At 48.3% G+C, this 20,320-nt stretch overlaps 1 protein-coding gene across 24 annotated transcripts in view; it reads left to right on the forward strand.

Annotated features, from left to right (window-relative positions):
• LOC128568860 (protocadherin gamma-C4) overlaps positions 1-20,320 on the forward strand; it is a 187,890-nt gene that overhangs the window by 163,201 nt on the left and 4,369 nt on the right. For 23 of the 24 annotated variants that reach the window (XM_053566805.1, XM_053566806.1, XM_053566810.1 and 20 more), the window contains 2 exons: positions 7,351-7,409; positions 15,906-15,994. In XM_053566805.1, coding sequence (XP_053422780.1) covers positions 7,351-7,409; positions 15,906-15,994 — 148 coding nt within the window. Of the gene's footprint in view, positions 1-6; positions 3,483-7,350; positions 7,410-15,905; positions 15,995-20,320 lie in introns of those variants that run through there. The other variant, XM_053566814.1, reaches the window with a different exon arrangement.

The following is a 20,320-nucleotide window of genomic DNA, read 5'->3' on the forward strand; positions in this document are numbered from 1 at the left end:
GAGGGTTGTTCTGATCCAGGCATATGGCTGGGTCACATCCCAGAGAGTACTGGCTTCTCTGTAAGAGCCCACAGTGATGTCACCATTTTTGTGAGTGGTAACTATATAGTAGATACTGTGCTTTAAAAGTGTTTTGTGAATTTACCAGTGAGTTGTCACAGATTAACACTTGGGGGTAAGTGTTATGCCTATATCTGAGCATAAGAAATGGAAGTAATTGATGCTGAAGAGCCAGGCTATCGTGAAACTGTGCTGACAGAATGTGGGATCTTAGGAGGCTATAGCGCACAAAGGTAGAGTGTGCCAGGCGATCAGTCACCTGAACCCAGCTGCTTTCTCTACTCTTCCTGAATGAGAGGGCCTCAGGGGGTCAGGTTCTAGAGTACCTTAATTCTAAGTTACTATTTCTCAGTGGATTGAGGTGGACTAAAATCTTTGTGTCTAGTACTCCCTAAACCACCATAAAGGGAACCCTGTATTAGAAACATAGCAGAGAGCAGAAAGAGGAGATAGCCAAGGGAGTTAAGAGGCACAATTCAAGGTAGTACCAGAGATCTTTTGACCCATGTCTTTAGGACTCCAATCAAGTCCCTACTGGGATTTGAACTGGTTGAAGTAAATTGAAAGCAGAATCACCTCTTGGGGAAAAAGCTGTGAGTAAAATCACTTAACATCAGAAAATTGGTTTACAGTTGAAAAGTGCATAGAGATAGCCACTCTGGAAGTCTTTGAGTTCTCCTGAATTTGGTGAAACCATAAAGCCTAAAGGTCATCCATACCTGACCTCTGGCCACTCCCTTAGGTGACCTAGTTCAGCCCCTCAAATATTCCCCTACACACTACCTGTGACACTTATTCCACATCCTGAATCTGGTATCTTAGAAAAGCTAAGTCCCAGTAGCCATCAGCCAACACTGATTATCCTCAAAGTGTTGCTGAAGAGTCAGGGCAAAACGTTACAGGGTCCTAACTAATCTCTTCTCTCACTTTAGCAATATTCAGCAGGATGGGGGAGGGAGGGGAAACTCATGGGCTTTGCCTCCCCTAGAAGGACAAAATTTTGTTGCTTCAAAGTGGTAGAAGTCTTCTGAAGTCATGCAGGAAGTTGCTGGGACAGAACACTGAGGAGTTTTGTACCACTTTGTCTTCCCTGTTGAGCACCATCTGAGCTGTCAAACTTTGCTGCCAAGGGGCCTGAATCAACCTGCAGCATGAAATGAGTGGGGAGGTAGGAGGCTTCTGTGACACAGATTTTCAGTGTGTGTTCCCAAGGTTTCCAGCACTGAAGGAGACTTCATAATTGGTTGAGAGCAGACAGAGTTTTTGGCCAATCAGACTCAGAGCTGAGGTGGGAGATCTGCTCTTCCTGCCCGCCTCTCCTCCTCCAGCTCCCCAGCTCCACTCAAATTCAATTCCCTTCCCCCCTTCCCACCCCCGCCATTGGTGACTGAGAAGAACTGCTGCAGGCAGGCAAACCTCGGAGCAGTTTTTTAGAGGCTAGAAGGAGATATAAGAGATTTCAGCTCCTGCATTGCAAGCCCTGGGTCTACCTTGGAGACAGGACAGCACAGAGTTACTCTCCAGGAAGGGACTTCTCGGTCATGGGGCCCAAGACAAGCCCACAACTCCCTGGGAAATGGCAAGTGCTGTGCATGTTGTCCTTGTGCTGCTGGGGCTGGGTGTCTGGGCAGCTTCGTTACTCTGTGGTGGAGGAGTCTGAGCCAGGTACGCTGGTGGGGAATGTTGCTCAAGATCTGGGCTTAAAGGTGACAGATCTGTTGAGCCGCCGACTGCGGCTGGGCTCTGAGGAGAATGGGCGCTATTTTTCCCTAAGCTTGATGAGTGGTGCTCTGGCAGTGAATCAGAAGATTGACCGAGAGAGCCTGTGTGGACCCAGCACCAGCTGCCTGCTGCCAGTGCAGGTGGTGACTGAACACCCCCTGGAGTTGATCCGTGTGGAAATAGAGATCTTGGATCTCAATGACAACTCTCCTAGCTTTGCCTCCCCTCAAAGAGAGATGCGCATCTCAGAATCAGCAGCACCTGGGACACGATTCCCACTGGACAGTGCCCAGGATCCTGATGTGGGCACCAATACTGTGAGCTTTTACACTCTAAGCCCCAACAGCCACTTCTCTCTGAATGTGAAGACCCTAAAAGATGGGAAACTGTTTCCAGAGCTGGTGCTAGAGCAGCCCCTGGACCGTGAAGCCCAGGCAAGACATCAGCTGGTACTCACAGCTGTGGATGGGGGTATCCCAGCCCTCTCAGGGACCACCTTAATCTCTGTCATTGTGCTGGACATCAATGATAATGCTCCAACCTTCCAGAACTCAGTTCTACGTGTGGGACTCCCAGAGAATGCACCCATGGGTACACTGCTGCTCCGCCTCAATGCCACTGATCCAGATGAAGGCACCAATGGCCACGTAGACTACTCTTTTGGAGACCATACATCTGAGGCAGTGCGGAATCTCTTTAGTCTAGACCCTAGCAGTGGAGCAATCCATGTGTTGGGTCCAGTAGACTTTGAGGAGTCAAATTTCTATGAAATTCATGCAAGAGCCCGTGACCAGGGACAGCCAGCCATGGAGGGCCACTGTGTGATTCAAGTGGATGTGGGGGATGCAAATGACAATGCTCCAGAAGTGCTACTGGCCTCTTTGGTTAACCCTGTCCTGGAGAGCACACCAGTGGGTACAGTAGTAGGGTTGTTTAATGTGCGGGACCGAGACTCAGGTAAAAATGGTGAAGTGAGCCTTGATATCTCTCCAGACCTGCCATTTCAGATTAAGCCTTCTGAGAACCACTACTCTCTACTAACCAGCCAGCCCTTGGACCGGGAGGCCACATCCCATTATATCATTGAGCTGCTGGCCAGTGATGCTGGCTCACCTCCCTTGCACAAACATCTTACCATCAGGCTCAACATTTCAGATGTTAATGACAATGCACCCCACTTCACCCACCAACTCTACACTGCTTACATCCCAGAAAACCGGCCTCCAGGCTCCCTTCTCTGCACTGTGTCTGCCTCAGATGCAGACACTGGGGATAATGCCCGGCTTACCTACTCCATTGTAGGAAGTCAGATCCAGGGAGCCCCAGCCTCCTCCTTTGTTTATGTCAACCCTGACGATGGAAGGGTCTTTGCCCAGCGTACCTTTGACTATGAATTACTGCAAATGCTGCAGATTGTGGTGGGGGTTCGAGACTCTGGCTCCCCCCCATTGCATGCCAACACATCTCTGCATGTGTTTGTCCTGGACCAAAATGATAATGCCCCAGCTGTGTTGCACCCACGGCCAGGCCGGGAGCACTCAGCCCCCCAGCGTCTCCCTCGCTCTGCTCCTCCTGGCTCTTTGGTCACCAAGGTGACAGCTGTGGACGCTGATGCCGGCCACAATGCATGGCTCTCCTATTCCTTGTTGCCACAGTCCACAGCCCCCGGACTGTTCCTGGTTTCTACACACACTGGTGAGGTGCGCACAGCCCGGACCTTACTAGAGGATGACTCTGACACCCAGCAGGTGGTGGTCCTGGTGAGGGACAATGGTGACCCTTCACTCTCCTCTACAGCCACAGTGCTGCTGGTGCTGGAGGATGAGGATCTGGAGGAAATGCCCAAATCCAGTGACTTCCTCACACAACCTCCAGAGCGTTCAGACCTTACCCTTTACCTCATTGTGGCTCTAGCTACTGTCAGTCTCTTATCTTTAGTCACTTTCACTTTTCTGTCAGCTAAGTGCCTTCAGGGGCATGCAGATGGGGATGGGGGTGGGGGCCAGTGCTGTGGACGCCAGGACTCTCCCTCCCCAGACTTCTATAAACAGTCCAGCCCTAACCTGCAAGTTAGCTCTGACGGCACGCTCAAGTACATGGAGGTGACGCTGCGGCCCACAGACTCACACAGCCATTGCTACAGGACGTGCTTTTCACCAGCTTCGGACGGCAGTGACTTCACTTTTCTCAGGCCTCTCAGCGTTCAGCAGCCCTCAGCTCTGGCGCTGGAGCCTGACGCGGTCCGGTCCCGCTCTAATACGCTACGGGAGGAGCCGAGCCAGGTGAGGGCTCGGTGCCTCCCCGGGCGATCCCTGGGAGAAGCCCTAGTTCTCATAAGGGACTTTGAACTTGTGTCCACGCCTCTCGAGCTGTCTGTGCTCGGGACCATTGGTCTGATTGCGAGAAACCAGAGGAGTGACCGAGGCGGGGATGGGGCTCCAAGTACTGGAAGGTGGTAGTGATTATGGGCGAGAGGAGGTGGGACCATTCCCTTCCTCCACATTCAGAAAAAGCTGGGGCTCTCTCCCCGAGTTTCTAGTGATTTCTGGCAATTTCTGCGGTGTTGGGGGGGGGCGGGGTGAAAGTAGTCACAGTTCCACCTCAGCAGATAGCCTCCTAGGCGCAGGCTCCTGCACTTTCTGCCGGTTTTTGGTTTCCTCTTCGTGTTCTCCCCACTCCTTCAATCTGTTAATTTTGCTATTATCCTCAATCCTCCCTACCCCGGCATCATCCAAACGGATCTGTCGTCTGGATTTACTTAGGTGCGTGTTCAGGGCTCCTGCGTGTCCTCCCTGCAGACCACACCCGTGCGCCACACCCGGTGCCCAGGCTTGCCACGCCTCACCAACGCGCACGCACGCACCCTCCCCACTTGGCCTTACACGTACACCAGCTTTCACTGCCACTCGCTAGCTGCCAGGTTCACACTGACTGTTCTCGGCCCACTCACAGCCCTGCTCCGCCCTCCTCAGAGGCGTTCACTGCAGACTGTGCGCGCCCTGGTAAAGATCCCAGGTCGAGGAGGCCTAGTACCGGGCTAGGACCCTTAAGTCTCCTCCTACCCACGCTGGGATCTGGGGCCGGTGCTGAGCAGTGCCCGAGGCGCTGACAGCGCTGGGGCAACTCTTGGCGATCTAGGGACGGGTGGAACTCTGAGCCATGGTCCAGCTGTCTGACTCTGTGTAGAGGGTGGCGGCCCCTCAGTCCAGAAGCTTCAGGCAGGCTGAGTGGTCCTTTGGCCAGAGGTGTGACGTAGCTCAGCCTTGAGCGAGTGAGCAGGCCTCTAACTCTATAGGAGAAGGCCTGCGACTTCAGAGGCACCAGCAGCCCCTTCCTCCTGGGAAAATAGGAGCCTGTAGTACCTGGGCTCTGGACGCTCAGAGACAGGCTTTTGGCTCTGTCGGGACCTCTATGTGCCCAGTGATCTAGGGTCAGGGCTTAGGAGGTTATCAAAGTATTTGAGACTGACAAGTCCTTTCTCCTCTGGTAAATGGAAAGCCACAGCCCCTGCCAGATGCCAAGGTGTCCTTATATGTGGGGAAACTATAATTGTAGAAGTACAAGTTTTGACAACCCCAGGAGCTTTTATTCAAAAGATATCTATGCCTAGCTCTACCCCTATTGACTCAAGATTGTATTTTGAAACACTCCCAGATGATTTCCATAGCTGATTGAGAAAGCCTTAGTGTACACCTCTGAGAACCACGTCATCTTATTTGCTCTTCCTACCACTGTTATTGGATAGGCAGTAACATCTTCATTTTATAATAGTTTTATGGAGGTCAAGTGACTTGGGTAAGTTCATAGAGCAAGTGACCGAGAAAGAGTAACTCCAGAATTTGTGCTTTTAATCACTTAGCACTTAGAACTTAACAAAGCTTGAGGACAGGAGAGAGGGCTTGCCTCTGCTGGGATGGGACAAAGGTGGGTTCTTGCCCTTATAAAACCTGACATGAGAAAATCTTAGGGGGCTCTTCTTCCCTGAGCAGCCCTCACTGAACAAACTTGGACCTGTTGTCCTTATGTGGGTTGAGTTATGTCTAACTCCCTTTCCTCCATTTATGCCACCTTCATCCCCATGTAGATTCTCCTGTGTCTAAGCATACAGGGGCTAGGGCCAGGAGTGGTGGCTCACACCTGTAATCCTAGCACCCTGGGAGGCTGAGGAGGGTGGATTACTTGAGCTCAGGAGTTCCAGACCAGCCTGAGCAAGAGATCCTGTCTCTAAAAATAGCTGGGCATTGTGGCGAGCAGTAGTCCCAGCTACTCAGGAAGCTGAGGCAAGAGAATCGCTTGAGCAGAGGAGTTTGACTCTGGGCAAAGTAAGACTCTGTCTAAAAAAAAAAAAAAAAGAGAGAGAGAATTCAAGTGCTGAAGGCTGGACATCCCTGGGCCCTTCTCTATGTCATTCTCCAGAATTGTGCTAGTGACTCCTGATCTACCTAAGATTCTAGATTTCTGGGTTCTGCTCACATCACTGTCCTCTATGAGCCTTAAGGTGAGTTACTGGCAGTCCTAGGTCTTCCTACCCCCAGTGTAATCTGGCATGCTCACACTCTTTGCTCCTGGGAGCAAGTATAAGTATTTACTGCCAGCACACCCCAAAACTGGTGAGGAGATGGCTCTAAGAGTGTTCCATGAGCAGTGAGTGTGATGTGATACCATGCCCCGGGAGGGACTGAGAGGGACTGAGAGTAAAGTGGCTGGCCAGCGCCCCATGCCTTCAGCCAGGTGGAGTAAGGCTATAGAGCAGTCCCTTGGGATCCCTGGAGACTTAGTTAGCTATGCTTAGAGGCTGTGGGAGCTTGATCTCTCCCTCCTCCATCCCAGCATTTTCTGTCTCAGACAGAGCAGCCTTGTTCTCTCCTCCTTAGTTACAGACCATTGTCTGGCATGGAGTTCTAGGGTGGGTGAGAAGTGTCCCCGGGCTTGGATGCCTTGCAAAAGGCCAGTCTGGCATTACTCCTAAATTAATAATGTATTTAGTTGTGGGAAGAGATCCTCCAGGGCCAAAGGCCTGGGGGAGGTGTCCCTCTGAATGTATCACTGCACAACCTGGTATGCAAAGGGTTACCGGGAGCAGCAGCCATCTTGCTGCAGAGGATGCTTTGTTCCCAGCTGAGGAGTTGAATAAATTTCATTCTAGGGCTAGTGGAATTCTCGTTTAAAAGCCTTCTCTGTCACTTCTGGGGGCCTTCTCTGCACCTCTTTTTTGGTTTCACAGAAGACACTTTCAGCCCTTGAATTTTGGCTCAGAAGTTCTGTCTCTAGGGACAGGGAGGAAGGGTTTGGGTTTTTTGGGGGGGGTTTGTTGTTGTTGTTTTTTAGCAAAGAAATCTGGGTTTGCTCACTGTGGTCAAATGACATTTCTTTGTTACTGGTACCTCTGATCTCTGAGACCTGAGGCATATTTCAGCTCTGGAGATGAGCCTACCCCTCCCCCATCATATCCCATTTTCTTCTCTGTGCCATGTCCCCTCCTCCTCTCCCGGTCCATCCCCTGGGGCTCGGGTGACACTCTAACTTCTCTACGGGTACTCAGCCCCTCTCCCTCTGTTTTCTCCACAGCAAGCCCCGCCCAACACGGATTGGCGTTTCTCTCAGGCCCAGAGACCTGGCACCAGCGGGTAGGTGACTGATTCTCCAGCCCACCCTCTTTTCTGCAGCATTTTCTCAGTGATGATGTGGGAGGAGATGGGAGGAGGGCTCAGCATTTGCTACAAATGGCTTCCTCCCTCAGTTCAAGATTTCAGGGAGGTCTTGGTGTCTTAGGGGCTGGCACACAGACCCCAGAAGGAAGAGGCATGTACCCTGACTATTCTGACAGCTTTATCCACGTTTGCCCCTCTACCCTCCTCCCCACCACCTGCACATTTTTCTATCTCCTAAGGGCTCTCCAGGACCAAAGGGTGGTCTTAAGCCTGTCTCTGGGTAGAGGGAAGACTTTTTATACACATCTACATCCTATTCCCCCTCCTCTGAGTTGAGCTGGGTTCTATCCTAACCTGGGGTTCAGGCAGAGAAATAAGCAGAGGAGGAAGAGGAAGAAGCTGCCAGCAGTCAGAGCCTAGGCCAGAAAGAGCCAAGGGGTGGAGAGCTCCTTATGCTGCAGGGAAAGTAGAGGCAGCACAGATGGAGATGGACTGGAGAGGGCCGGAGTAGGGTCTTCCTGTTCTCTGCCCTGCCCCTGCACTTGTCCTGCCCTTTCTCAGATCTTTATCTCAGCCACTCTTTCACCTCCGCACCCTCCCTCAGTCTCTATCTCAGTTTGTCATCTCTGCCTCTCCCTCTCCTCAGTTTCTGTCTTTTTGCTCATCTCAGTCCTACCATTTTTGTGTACTTGATCTGTGCCTGCCAGGTGGAACGAATGATTAAATGTGAGTCTTCCTTAGACTTAGTCTCTTTCTCTTTTTCTGTTTCTTCTTTCACCATTTCCTACTGCCCTCTGTTCTGTCTCCAGTCTCTGTATATCTGTCTTTTTCTGCCTCTCTCAGTATCTTTTTCTGTTACTCTTTCTTTATTTCTCTATCTCTCTTTTATCCTGTCTTTTTCTCTGAGCCTCTCTATCTCTCATTCTTTGTACTTAGGGGCAAGCTAGCAGACACAGGCGGGAGGGGGGCCCATACTCTCTCCCTTTCCCTGACCCTCACACACAGAGCCTTTGATCACTGCCCTCCACCACACACCCTCCCATCCAGACAGCCTCAGCTGCTCATTTCAATCTGGTATGAATTCTTGCTGAGACAGGAACCCCCTGAGGGGGGAAGGGGGATGACTTTCAGCGGAAAGACCTTCAGTTGGTCTGGGGGAAGTGGGCTGGGCTCTGGGCCAGGCCTCCCTGTTAGATGTCACCAGCCTGGAGGAGCCCAAGAGCCTAGGAGCCCAGGGAGAGAGGCAGAAGCATGAGCCACCTTCTCTTGCCTCCCCCGTGGTCACCCACTTGCTGCCCCAATTGCCAAGATGCTACAGATGCTGAGCTTATGGGCTTTCTCTTCCTTTCCCCAACAACCAAATCCTTGCTGCCTAGGAGACCTTGATATGTAAGGGAGAGATTCTAGCTCCTGGGCATGCATAGTTCTGTCACTGGTTTTAGGAAGTCTAAGCACTTAAAAAAGCAGTAAACCAGAAGGCTTGCCCTTTCTGCTACTTTTTTTTTTTTTAGAGATAAGGACAGGGTCTCACTCTAGGGTGCAGTGGCTTGATCACAGCTCACTGTGGCCTCAAACTCCTGGACTCAAGCAATCCTCCCATCCTTAGTCCTCAATCCTCTGGCCTCAGCCTCCTGAGTAGCTAGGACTACAGGTATGGGCCACCATGCCCAGCTAATTTTTTTATTTTTTATAGAGATAGGGTCTAGGCTCAAGATGTCTTCCTTTCTTGGCCTCCCGAAGTGCTGCCATTACCGATATAAGCCGGCTGGCCTGCCCTCCTTTGACTTCAGCTATCTCCCTTCTCCCTGCTGGTCTTGATGGCATTCCCATAGGTTATCCATGAAATCATTCATGTACTCCCTCATTCAACAAACATCTATTGAGCATCTACTATGAATAGGCTAGAAGTAGAAGCACCGATCTAGAAGATTGAACAGATATGATCCCCAAACTCATAGGCTGTCAGGCCAGGAGAGGAGACAGAAAATTGACAATAAATCACACTGAGAAAAACAAAACAAAAAACTTGTTACAAATCATAGTAGGTTCTGAGAAGAAGAGGGCACTGTAAGTGTCATAGAAAGGGGAATAGGGAAGGCTTCCAGGAGGAAGTGACATTTAAGCTGAGGCTATGAGACATCCTTTACCCACTCCCAGCCCAGGCATCCTGAAGCATAATTCCCTGAAGAATTCACCTTTGAACCTGGGAGCCCCACTAATTTCCTGTCATACCCTCTGACATGAGCACCTTACCCCCACCTCAAGTCTTTTTTCATTAAATGAGAGGCTTAGTGGCCTGGAATACATGTGGGATACAGCTCTTGGAGAGATGGAGAAGGCGGCTCAGGAGTGCACATATGCTCTCTCCCCCACCCCTTGCTTCCTCAGTTAACTTGTGGAGGATGGGACCAATAATTCTGTTTCAGCAGCTCTAAAGTGGCCAAGATGAATTAGGCACTAGGGAGCAATCCAGCAAATTCAACTTCCCTTCTTCCTTCATTCAACAAATAGTAAGTACCTTCTGCAGGCCAGGCAATGTACTAGGGGTGGGAGATATAAAATAGATACAGTCCTTGCCCTCAAGGAGTGTACAGTGTTGATGGAGACAAATATTAAGCAAATAATCACAAAAATAAATGTGAGAGCTATGAAGAGCAGCGCCTGATGGTAGAAGCATATAATAGGGATTTGATCTAATCATGGAACAGGAGGCTGTCCAGGAGAAAATGAGGTTGTGCTGAGATCTGAAGGAGGAATTTTTTTTTTTTTTGAGACAGAGTCTCAAGCTGTTGCCCTCGGTAGAGTGCCGTGGCATTACAGCTCACAGCAACCTCCAACTCTTGGGCTTAAGTGATTCTCTTGCCTCAGCCTCCCAAGTAGCTGAGACTACAGGCACTTGCCACAATACCTGGCTATTCTTTTTTTTTTTTTTTTGTAGAGACAGATTCTCACTTTACCGCCCTTGGTAGAGTGCCATGACGTCACAGGACTCACAGCAACCTCTAGCTCTTGGGCTTATGCGATTCTCTTGCCTCCTTTTTTCTGCTTATGAAATAATAAATGCCTCTCGAGCAGCTGGGACTACAGGTGCCTACAACAACACCCAGCTATTTTTTGGTTGCAGTTTGGCCGGGGCTGGGTTTGAACCCACCACCCTTGATATACAGGGCTAGCACCCTCCTCACTGAGCCACAGGCGTTGCCCAATATGTGGCTATTCTTAGGTTGTAGTTAGCATTGTTGTTTGGTGGGCCCGGGCTGGATTTGAACCTGCCAGCTCCAGTGTATGCAGCTGGCACCCTAGTCGCTTGAGCTACAGGTGCCGAGCCCAAATTAACCCCCTTAAGAAAAGAAAGAAGCATATTCCAGGTGGAGGGAAAAGCATATACAAAAGCCCTGTGGAGAGGCTTCTCAGGATCAACAGAATGGTAGACTTTTCACTTTGCTGCCATTTGATGAGTAAATTGGAGAGAGGAGATGAAAAGAGGGAGATTTCTCTTATTTAGTCTAAGCCTAGTTCCAGCCCTCCACTGCTTTTCTGCCCCACTTTCCTCCCTAACATCTTGTTCCTGACCTCCCGCCTAGTCTGCTCAGGCACACCAGATTCACAGCAGAGGTAGTGTTGAGTTCTTCAGTAGACCTGGTTCAAGTTCAAGCCATGCATCACATGGACTAGAAATGACTCACTTTTTGAAGTCCTCATGTGCCACGTGCTCCTCCTCCCCACCACTATCCTTTCTCAGGTCATCTTTTTGGCTTCTGATTCTAGCAGCTGTTGTCCCAAGCTCTCAGCCCAACAACCCATTTCTCCCTTCTCAGGCTGTAACCCAGGCCCCACCCTGCAGCTGTTCTAAGTATCTGCATGGAAGAGAGAGTCTCCATTTGGCTTTCCCTGGTCCCCAGCCTATTCTCCTCTGATGGCTCCTCACTTCCATTCCCCAACTCTGGATCCCTTTCCCTTCTTCCTCCTCTGAGAAAAACTATCCTGTTCTCTCTCAGTTTGGACAGTCAGTCAACAAACAAATAGCAACTTATTTTTTTTCTGCTTATAAAATAATAAATGCTCATTATAGAAACATGAGAATAGGCCAGGTGCCCTGACTCATTCCTGTGATCCTAGCACTTTGGGAGGCCAAGGTGGGAGGATCACTTGAAGCCAGGAGTTAAAGACTAGCCTGAGCAATATAGCAAGACTGACTCCACAAAAAATTTTTTAAAATTAGCCAGGTGTGGTGGTGCGTGCCTGTACTCTCAGCTTCTTAAAAGGCTGAAGTAAGAGGATCACTTGAGCCTAGGAGTTTAGGGTTGCAGTGAGCTATGATGATGCCACTGCACTATGGCCTGTCTCCTGCTCAAAAGAAAAAAAAAGAAGGAAGGAGGGAGGAAAGCAAGAAAAAAGAAAGAAAAGGAGAGAAAGAAAACATTTTTAAAGAAAAACCACCTATAATTTTATAATCTAGGGAGAACCACCAACTTTTTATTTATGATCTCAAATACATAGAGAGAAAAATATAATGAATCTGATGATCCCACTATCCAGCCTCACCTAATGTCCTATCTTGCTTCACTTACACCCCCAACCTCATATCCCCCTTGGATTATTTTGAAGCAAACCTCAGACATCATATAATTTCATCTGAGTCTTATCTGTCTTTAGCAGAGGATTCTTTAATAAGGTCCACATTTTATACTTGGTTGAATGTCTCTTATCATCTCTTAAATTCTAGGGCCTGTCATAGGCACTGACACATAGTGGGTGCTTTGAAAATGGTCAATTAAATGTTCATAACTTTCATTTTTACTTTTCACTATTTCCCAAATCCTGGAAGAGTTGCCCCACCCCCTCCCCCAATAGAGATAGGGACTGCTGGGACTCCAGGACCTCCCTGCTGAAACCCAGTATGTTGTTATGTGTAAGATCATAGACTTTTTGAGTCACGTTAGGCCAACTTGCAGGTTGCAGCTTTGCCAGTTACCAGCTGTGTGACTTTGGGAAAGTCTCTTGACTTCTCTGAACCCTGATTTCATTTGCTAAAAAATAAAGATAATTGTAACACTTATCTACAGGTTGGTTCTACAACAGAAATACCCAATAAATGTATTAGCCAGTCAACCTAGTACCCAGAGAATAGGGTACTAGAGATATTAGAAAACATTCAGTAAATGGTTAAGAAAGAAGCCTTTCCTCTTTCACTCACCTCTTACCTAACTTCAAAGAGCTGGCAGCCTGCTCACCTGTTTGGCCTCTGGCCTTCAGCCATTTCCCAACACTCCTCTTTGATGTCTAGCCCTCCATGGTTCTAGGCCTACCTTTCCACTCACCATCATTCCCTCAACACCACTGCACCCTCACAGGGCACCCTCCTGACCTGTGGCACCTGACCCCGTTGTCTCCTCCAAACCCCGCAGCTCTCCTCCTTGTCTGCTCTTGCCACTTCATCCCCTTTAGGCCCCTTCACCTGGACCTGAGACTCCTGCCTGGGCCCAGCAGAGAGCCCTGTCAGGCTGAAGGTCAAGAGCAGAGGCAGCTAGGGCCCCATCACTGGGTTCCTGTTCTCTCCCAGAGAAACTCCCTCCCTTGGTCCTTTCACACAGGCAAGAGCAATCTTTAAATACTTAAGTCCAATCATGCCAACTCTTTCTAAACACCTCAAAAGCTTCCCAGATGAAAATCAGCACCTCCCCTTGTGCTAGCCATACTGACTTTCCCTTAGTCCTTTGAATTCAAGTTCCCCCAGCCTCCGAGGTGTGGGCTACTCCCTCTACTTGGAACACTTTCCCCACAACACTAGGTACACCTGTCCTGGGTAGCTTAATTTTACACCTCAACTTTTTATTTTGAAATGTTTCAAACCTAGAAAAAAGTGGAAAGAATAGTATGATAAATATTTTAATACATACTCTTTATTCTTTTTACAGGATTTACTAATTATTAATATGTTTTATCTTTGTCTCTACTCACACGCACCCACACACATATTTTTCTGAAACATTTGAAAGTGAGTTGTGGACATCCTAACATTCGAAATATTTCAGTATATGTCTCCTAAGAACACTAACATTCTCCTATATGGCCACAAAGAAATGATCACATTTGAGGAATTTAACACTAATACAATAATATACTAACAGATTTTCATAAATATTCCCAGTCTGTCATTTTCATCTGTACTGTTCGTTGTTGTTTCTTAACCCAGGATTCAAAGAAACATGAATTGCATTTGGTTGCCATGTCTCTTTCCTTTCTTTTAATCTTAGAACAACCTCTCCCTACCTTTTTTTCTTTATGACATAGATATTTTTTAAAGAGTCCAGGCCAATGTCTTTCTAAATGTCCCACAATCTAGATTTGCTGATTATTTTCTCATGGGTAGAGTCAGGTAAAACAATCTTGGTAAGAATACTCCATGGGTGATATTGTGTACTTCTCAACTGCCTTACATCAGGAATCATTTCACATTGGTTTGTCCCATTATCAGTGATGCTAAATTTGTTCATATGGTGAAAGCAGTGTCCCCAAATCTCTCCATCATAAATATATATATATATATTTTTTTTTTTTTTTTGAGACAAGGTCTCACTTTTCTGCCCTTGGTAAAGTGCTGTGGCATCATAGCTCACAGCAACTTAAAACTCTTAGACTCAAGTGATCCTTCTGCCTTAGCCTCCCTAGTAGCTGGGACTATGGGCGCTCACCACAGTGCCTGGCTATTTTTAGAGACAGGGTCTCGCTCTTGCTCAGAGCTCCTGAACTCAAGCAATCCACCCGCCTAGGACTCCCAGAGTGCTAGGATTATGGACATGAGCCACCTCACCCAGCCCTTTATAAAGATAATTTTAAACATTTGCAATTAATAAATGATCACGGGATAATACTTTCAGACATGTGGCAACCCTTCATGCAATTTTAGTATTTTAGTATTTACTGACAATCATTGCCTGAATCTGTTTTTACATCAGTGGTTATAAAGTGGAGATTATTTTTGTCATTCTTTCTACATTTATTTGCTGGCATTCTCCTGCAAATCACCTGGACAATTTCTTCAGTTGCTTTTTTTGTTTGTTTGTTTATTTTGTTTTTGTTTTTTGTTTGCCTAGATTTAAAGCTACTGTCTTTTCCTGGGGAAGCCTAGCTAATTGAACTCCTTAACCCCAACCAGGACTCTTGTCACACCGTCTTTATCTCCTGCTGTTTGCTTCCATGGCACTTGTCACAATTGCTATTAATTTATTGTGTTACTGTTAATATTTAATGTCAGCCTGTCAGTGTGCACCATGAGCACCATAAAGACTTTCTGGCATGTTCACAGCTATAGCCCCAGCACCTAGCCTGTGTCTGGTACATAATAATTGCTCAACAAATATTTGTTGAATAAAATAGACACAGATTTCCAACTCTTCTCACTTTTGGGAAGGAGGGATGAAATTCCTACTTTCCCTTCCAAACCTAACTTTATGTTGCTATGACAGCGTAGAGCTCACACACAGCCAGTGTGTACTCTGTTCTGAATCTTAGACTGATTCCAGATACTTGGGGATGTGGAATCACAGATCAGGAGAAATCAAAGGCAGGAACAGACCTTGGAAAATTGTAAAGAAGATCTTGGTTGTGGTTACCAAGATGTGTGTGAGCATCCCCCACCCATTCCACCTTCTGTGCGCGCGCACACACACACACACACACACACATTTCCATGCCTTAAAGGCCTGCCCTTCAGCCCTTCCTGTGATGCTAAATGCTTATTATCTCAAAATGACTTAACTCTCTTCAGTAGCCTCTTCCTGTTCATTCAGACGACAACTATTTATTGAGGAACTTCTCTGTGCCAGATGGTGCACACAATTATTTAATGGGCAGATTGTGTGCATGCCAGGGCCCCCCACAGCAAACTGAAATATTTTAGTTTTTGAAAATTATTTAAAAACTCTGAGAGCCCAAGGTGGGTAGATTGCTTGAGCTCAGGAGTTCTAGACCCCCATCTCTAAAAAACTAGCCGGGAGTTGTGGTGGGTACCTATAGACCCAGCTACTTGGGAGGTTGAGGCAAGAGAATCACTTAAATCCAAGAGTTTGAGATTGTTGTGAACTGTGATGCCATGGCACTCTACCGAGGGCAATTAAGTGGGACTCTGTCTCAAAAAAAAAGTATGATAATTATCACTATGGTGGTGCACACCTATAATCCCATCTGCTGGGATTGCTTGAGCCCAGGACTTTGAGGTTGCAGTGTGATATTCTGTCTCAAAAAAAAAAAAAAGTGATCTGACTTAATAGAGAGCTAATTTTGGGGAATGACTTATGGGGATTTGGCTTCTGAAGGATTATATAAGCACCTCCTACTTTGCTGAGAGAAGCAGGTTTGGAGCATGGGGAAAGGCTAGGGTACTAGATTTGGGAGCCCAGGGAGAGCACAGGAGAGACATGAGGTGTGCTGACTTGGGGGACTGTGCTTACCACCCCACTCTCTCCTCAGCTCCCAAAATGGCGATGACACCGGCACCTGGCCCAACAACCAGTTTGACACAGAGATGCTGCAAGCCATGATCTTGGCCTCTGCCAGTGGTAAGTGGTGCCAATGTGTGGGATGGGAGAGGTGGGATTCTTGGATGCATTCCATAGCCACTATGCCCAGAGATTGGATATCAACCTACAGAATTTCTCCAGATCTTCCACCTGTTATGAGAGGACCTATGATTCCAGGACATAAAGCCCAGTTCAGTTAAGGAACAGCAGAGAGCTTATGGATGCTGGGATGCCTACAGTGGAGTGAACAAGGAAAGAGCCATGAAGAGATACAGGGGAGTAATGGTTATAAGTCTAGCTTTGGAAGAGGACAGCATAGGTGAGGTCTTGGCTCTGCTACTTACTATCCTGTGACTTTTATCAATTTGTTCAATCTCTCTAAACCTCAGTTTCCTCAACACAGAAAATGGGGACAGCAACCCCAAAGGACTGTTATGAGGATTAAATGAGATGATACCATAGAGCCTACAGTACTGGGCCTGGCACAATGAAAGTGGATGTGGATGTTTCCAGGAGAGAGAATACCCTCTGGTTATGTGAGACTCCTTCTCTTTTCACTGCCCCTAACTCTATAGCAGGATTTTGGTTTTCCCACAAGTTTAACAAAGAGCCTCCTGTGTAACAGAAAGTTAGCCAATGGTTGCTGTCCCTGAAGAGTGACAAGGGTCCTGAGCAGCAGAAGCAGAATATTATCTCTAGTACTGAAAAGCACAGGCTTTGGAGGGAGGCCAGTTTGGATTCAAATCCTGGTGCTACCACTTAGCTATGAGTCCTTAGGTAAGTTAATAAGTCCCCTAGGCCTCAGTTTCACTTACTATGAAATGGGCATAATATTAACAGAGCTCATGGTGGTGTTGTGAGGCCCAAATGTAAGGCCATCAGCACAGGATTGGCAGAGAGTAAGGGCACAATACATACTGTATATAATTGGATAATTATTATCTTTACTGACCTATAAGGGTGAAAGGCAGAATTACAATAATGCCTACTAATAAGGACTGTTTTCTGGAGCAGCAAATCCTGGTTTTATAGGGAGGCTGGCAGAGGATTAAGTCACTGGCATTATATAGTGAACTGAGAGCCCAGGTAAATCACAGTAATCACTATAATCACGCCTAGGCACATGCTAAACACACTTGATGGGCCTCATGTCAGTTAATCCTCTTAACAGCTCTCCTAGGCAGGTCTGATTACTTAACATTTGACAGATGAGAAAACTGAGAAGTCACTTGTCCCAAGGGGGCCCCCAGTTGTGAGCTAAAGAACTAGAATTCTAACCCAGCTCCACCCCAATTTCATGCTCTTTCTGTTACAGTGAAATAGATCTTGCTTCAGTTTCCCTTTTAGCTGTCTAGGTCTAAGAACTGAACTCCTCTTAATGCCCTGCATTATTCTTCCAGATTAGGGTTACCAGAAAAAATACAGAATTCCTGACTTAAATTTTAATGTCAGATAAATAGCAAGTACTATATTAGCATTAGCATTTTTTTTTTTGTAGAGACAGAGTGCCCACGGTAGAGTGCCGTAGTGTCACACAGCTCACAGCAACCTCCAACTCCTGGGCTTAAGCGATTCTCTTGCCTCAGCCTCCTGAGTAGCTGGGACTACAGGCGCCCGCCACAATGCCCGGCTATTTTTTATTGCAGTTTGGCCGGGGCCGGGTTTGAACCCGCCACCCTCGGTATATGGGGCTGGCGCCCTACCCACTGAGCCACAGGCACTGCCCGCATAAGTAAGTTTCAAATGTTGCATGAGACATACTGCAAAAAAAAAATTACTCAACATTTACTTGAAATTCAAATTTAACTGGGCACCTTGTATTTTTATTTGCTAACCTTGACAACCCCACCTGGATGTTGTAGATTAAGTGGTGCCGCACTTGTGGTGGTTGATGAAAGGCCAGAGGAAGAGAGAAGAAGCAGGGCTGCCAGCCTCCTGGGGCAGAGCTGTCCCAGGTCTGGCAAGGTCGTGATGGTAGAGAGGCCAGATACTGGATAGGAAAGCGGCTGGTGGCCTGGTCTGGGGAGATGCCAAGTGGGGCTCTTGAGGGAAGTAAACAGGTATATTTAGCTGTTGTAGGCCTTGCGCCCTAAGGCCAGGAAACAGGCTTTTTAGCCTAAATCCAGATGTTAAAAACAGAAATGGAACAGTATTTATGGCCTCCAGCAGGTCCCCATGGAGCAGGGGTCATGAGGCTGGCTCCCCTCTCTTGTCAGGGCTCCACCCCTCTGGCCCACACAGGGCCTGACCTGGGTCTAAGCCTGGGTCCTGGGGAATGGACCCTAGGGGTGGAGGTGGAGGGTCAGGCCATGCTCACTTTCACGCCTCCTTTTTAGCCCTGGAACCAGAGAGGTTCCTGGAGTCCAGCCCAGCCAGGCCTGTGGGGCTGCTGAGGGCGGGTGAGAAGGAGAGCAACAGCCAGCTGACACTTGGGAGGCTTTTTAAATAAACATTGAGGGGAGGTATGCTCTCAGGGAGGCTGTGGTTTGCAGCTCAGCCAGCTCTGGTCAAGCTTACCCCACATCCCTGGGCTACTTTGGAGATGCTGCCTCAGCCCTGGGCTGGGGTGAAAGGGGTGGAGGAGGTAATGGAGCTGGGAGCTTGGTTTCCCTGAGTGGAAGCTAGCACAAGAGAGGAGGTGTTGCTTCATCCCCATCTCCTCCAGACCAGAGGATGCCCAGGTTCTTGCTATTTTTCTAAATCTGTTTCTCCTTGTACCAAGAGAAAGCCTGGGTCACTGCCCAATGTGGGCCTTGTAGGGAATAGGGTACAGAGGGAGGAACCATTAGAGAACTGATTCCATGGTCTTTTTCCTCTCAGATTTGTAGATTTGAAGGGAAACTGAGGCCGGAGCAAGGTGGGGCCTTGGATTAACTTAATGGCATAGCTGACCCAACAGAAATCTAGTGTCAGTTTCTTCCTACTACACTGTAGATTTCCACATCTTTCCCTCCTGATCCAGCCCAACTTGATGGTACCCCACAAGGTGGGCTGGAGCTGGATTTGTCATTTTCACTTACTCAGGTGCTTCTCAGTGATCTTGGGTACATATAGGCTTCTAGTTATTCAGTCAAACCTTTCCTATCTTTCTGTTTCTGCCTCTCTTCTCCCTGTTTCCCCCACATTTCTCCTCATTCTCTTGTGTGTGAACAAGTACAAACACGAGACCACCCCCATTCTCTTTCTCTGGCGCCTCTACAGTCTCCCCTCCAGCCCCTAAATCACTCTGGAATCTGTCCTCTTTGAAGCCAGTTCTGGGCTCCCTCCCCTCACCCCTTCCCTTCCCCAGCGGAAAAGCCTGGAGGGGAGGGAGCAGGCAGTCACAGACCCAGCTCTCTTTTGGAGTTAATTAGGGAAAACAGGGAAATGTCAGCAGAATGGAAGGGCTGAAGGTGGGGCCCGCCTGGGGGAGGATGGGAGGAAGTGTGCGGCTCCATCCTCCTACCCAGTCTGTTGTTGCCACCTCCAGAAGGCCTTCAGCAATTTGGGACTTGAAATAGAGGCTGTAGAAACCTGAGTGCCGAGAGTCCGAGGCTGAAAGTCTCAGGCGCATCTCTGTCCTCCCCTCTCCTGAGCTCTTCCCCTTCTTAGGCCGGCCTTGACAGTATTTCCTGTCTCTCTGTTTCTCAATCCCTGGTTGGTGTCCCAGGATTACTCAACCTCTCCGTCTTTAGTCACCCTCTGTACCCTCTCCCAGGGTCTAGGGTGGGGACAGAGGGAGACTGGGAGGGAAGCTCTTCTGCCAGCCTGGCCTGGGCTGGGCGTTCCTGGGGCTTTAACTCTCTCACTGCCACAGAGAGTTTCAGGGCCTCCAGCAGTGAACCCTGAGGAGTCACACTCCTGCTTCTTCTTGCCCCATGCCCCATCCAGTCAGGGCTAGTGTGGGGTAGAGGTGATGACACACTGGATGATGATGGCAGGAAAAAAAAATTTTTTTTTTGAAGCAGAGTCTCACTATGTCACCCTTGGTAGAGGTTAAAAACTCTTTGGGCTTAAGTGATTCTCTTGCCTCAGCTTCCCAAGTGGCTGGGATTACAGGTGCCTGCCACAATGCCTGGCTATTTTTTTTTAATTAAAAAAGTTTTTTTTTGCAGTTTTTGGCCAGGGCTGGGTTTGAACCCACCACCTCCGGCTTATGGGGCCAGCGCCGTACTCCTTTGAGCCACAGGTGCCACCCTACTCCTTTGAACCACAGGCACCACCCACAATGCCCAGCTATTTTTGTTGTTGTTGTTGTTTAGCAGGCCCTGGTTGGGTTTGAACCCACCAGCCCCCCACCCCCATGTTAGTGCCCTAACAACTGAGCCACGGAGCTGGAACTAACATCTATTGATCATTTACCAAGTGCCTGGGCCCTGGGTAAAG

Source organism: Nycticebus coucang, chromosome 17, assembly GCF_027406575.1.
Source record: "Nycticebus coucang isolate mNycCou1 chromosome 17, mNycCou1.pri, whole genome shotgun sequence".
NCBI lineage: Eukaryota > Metazoa > Chordata > Mammalia > Primates > Lorisidae > Nycticebus > Nycticebus coucang.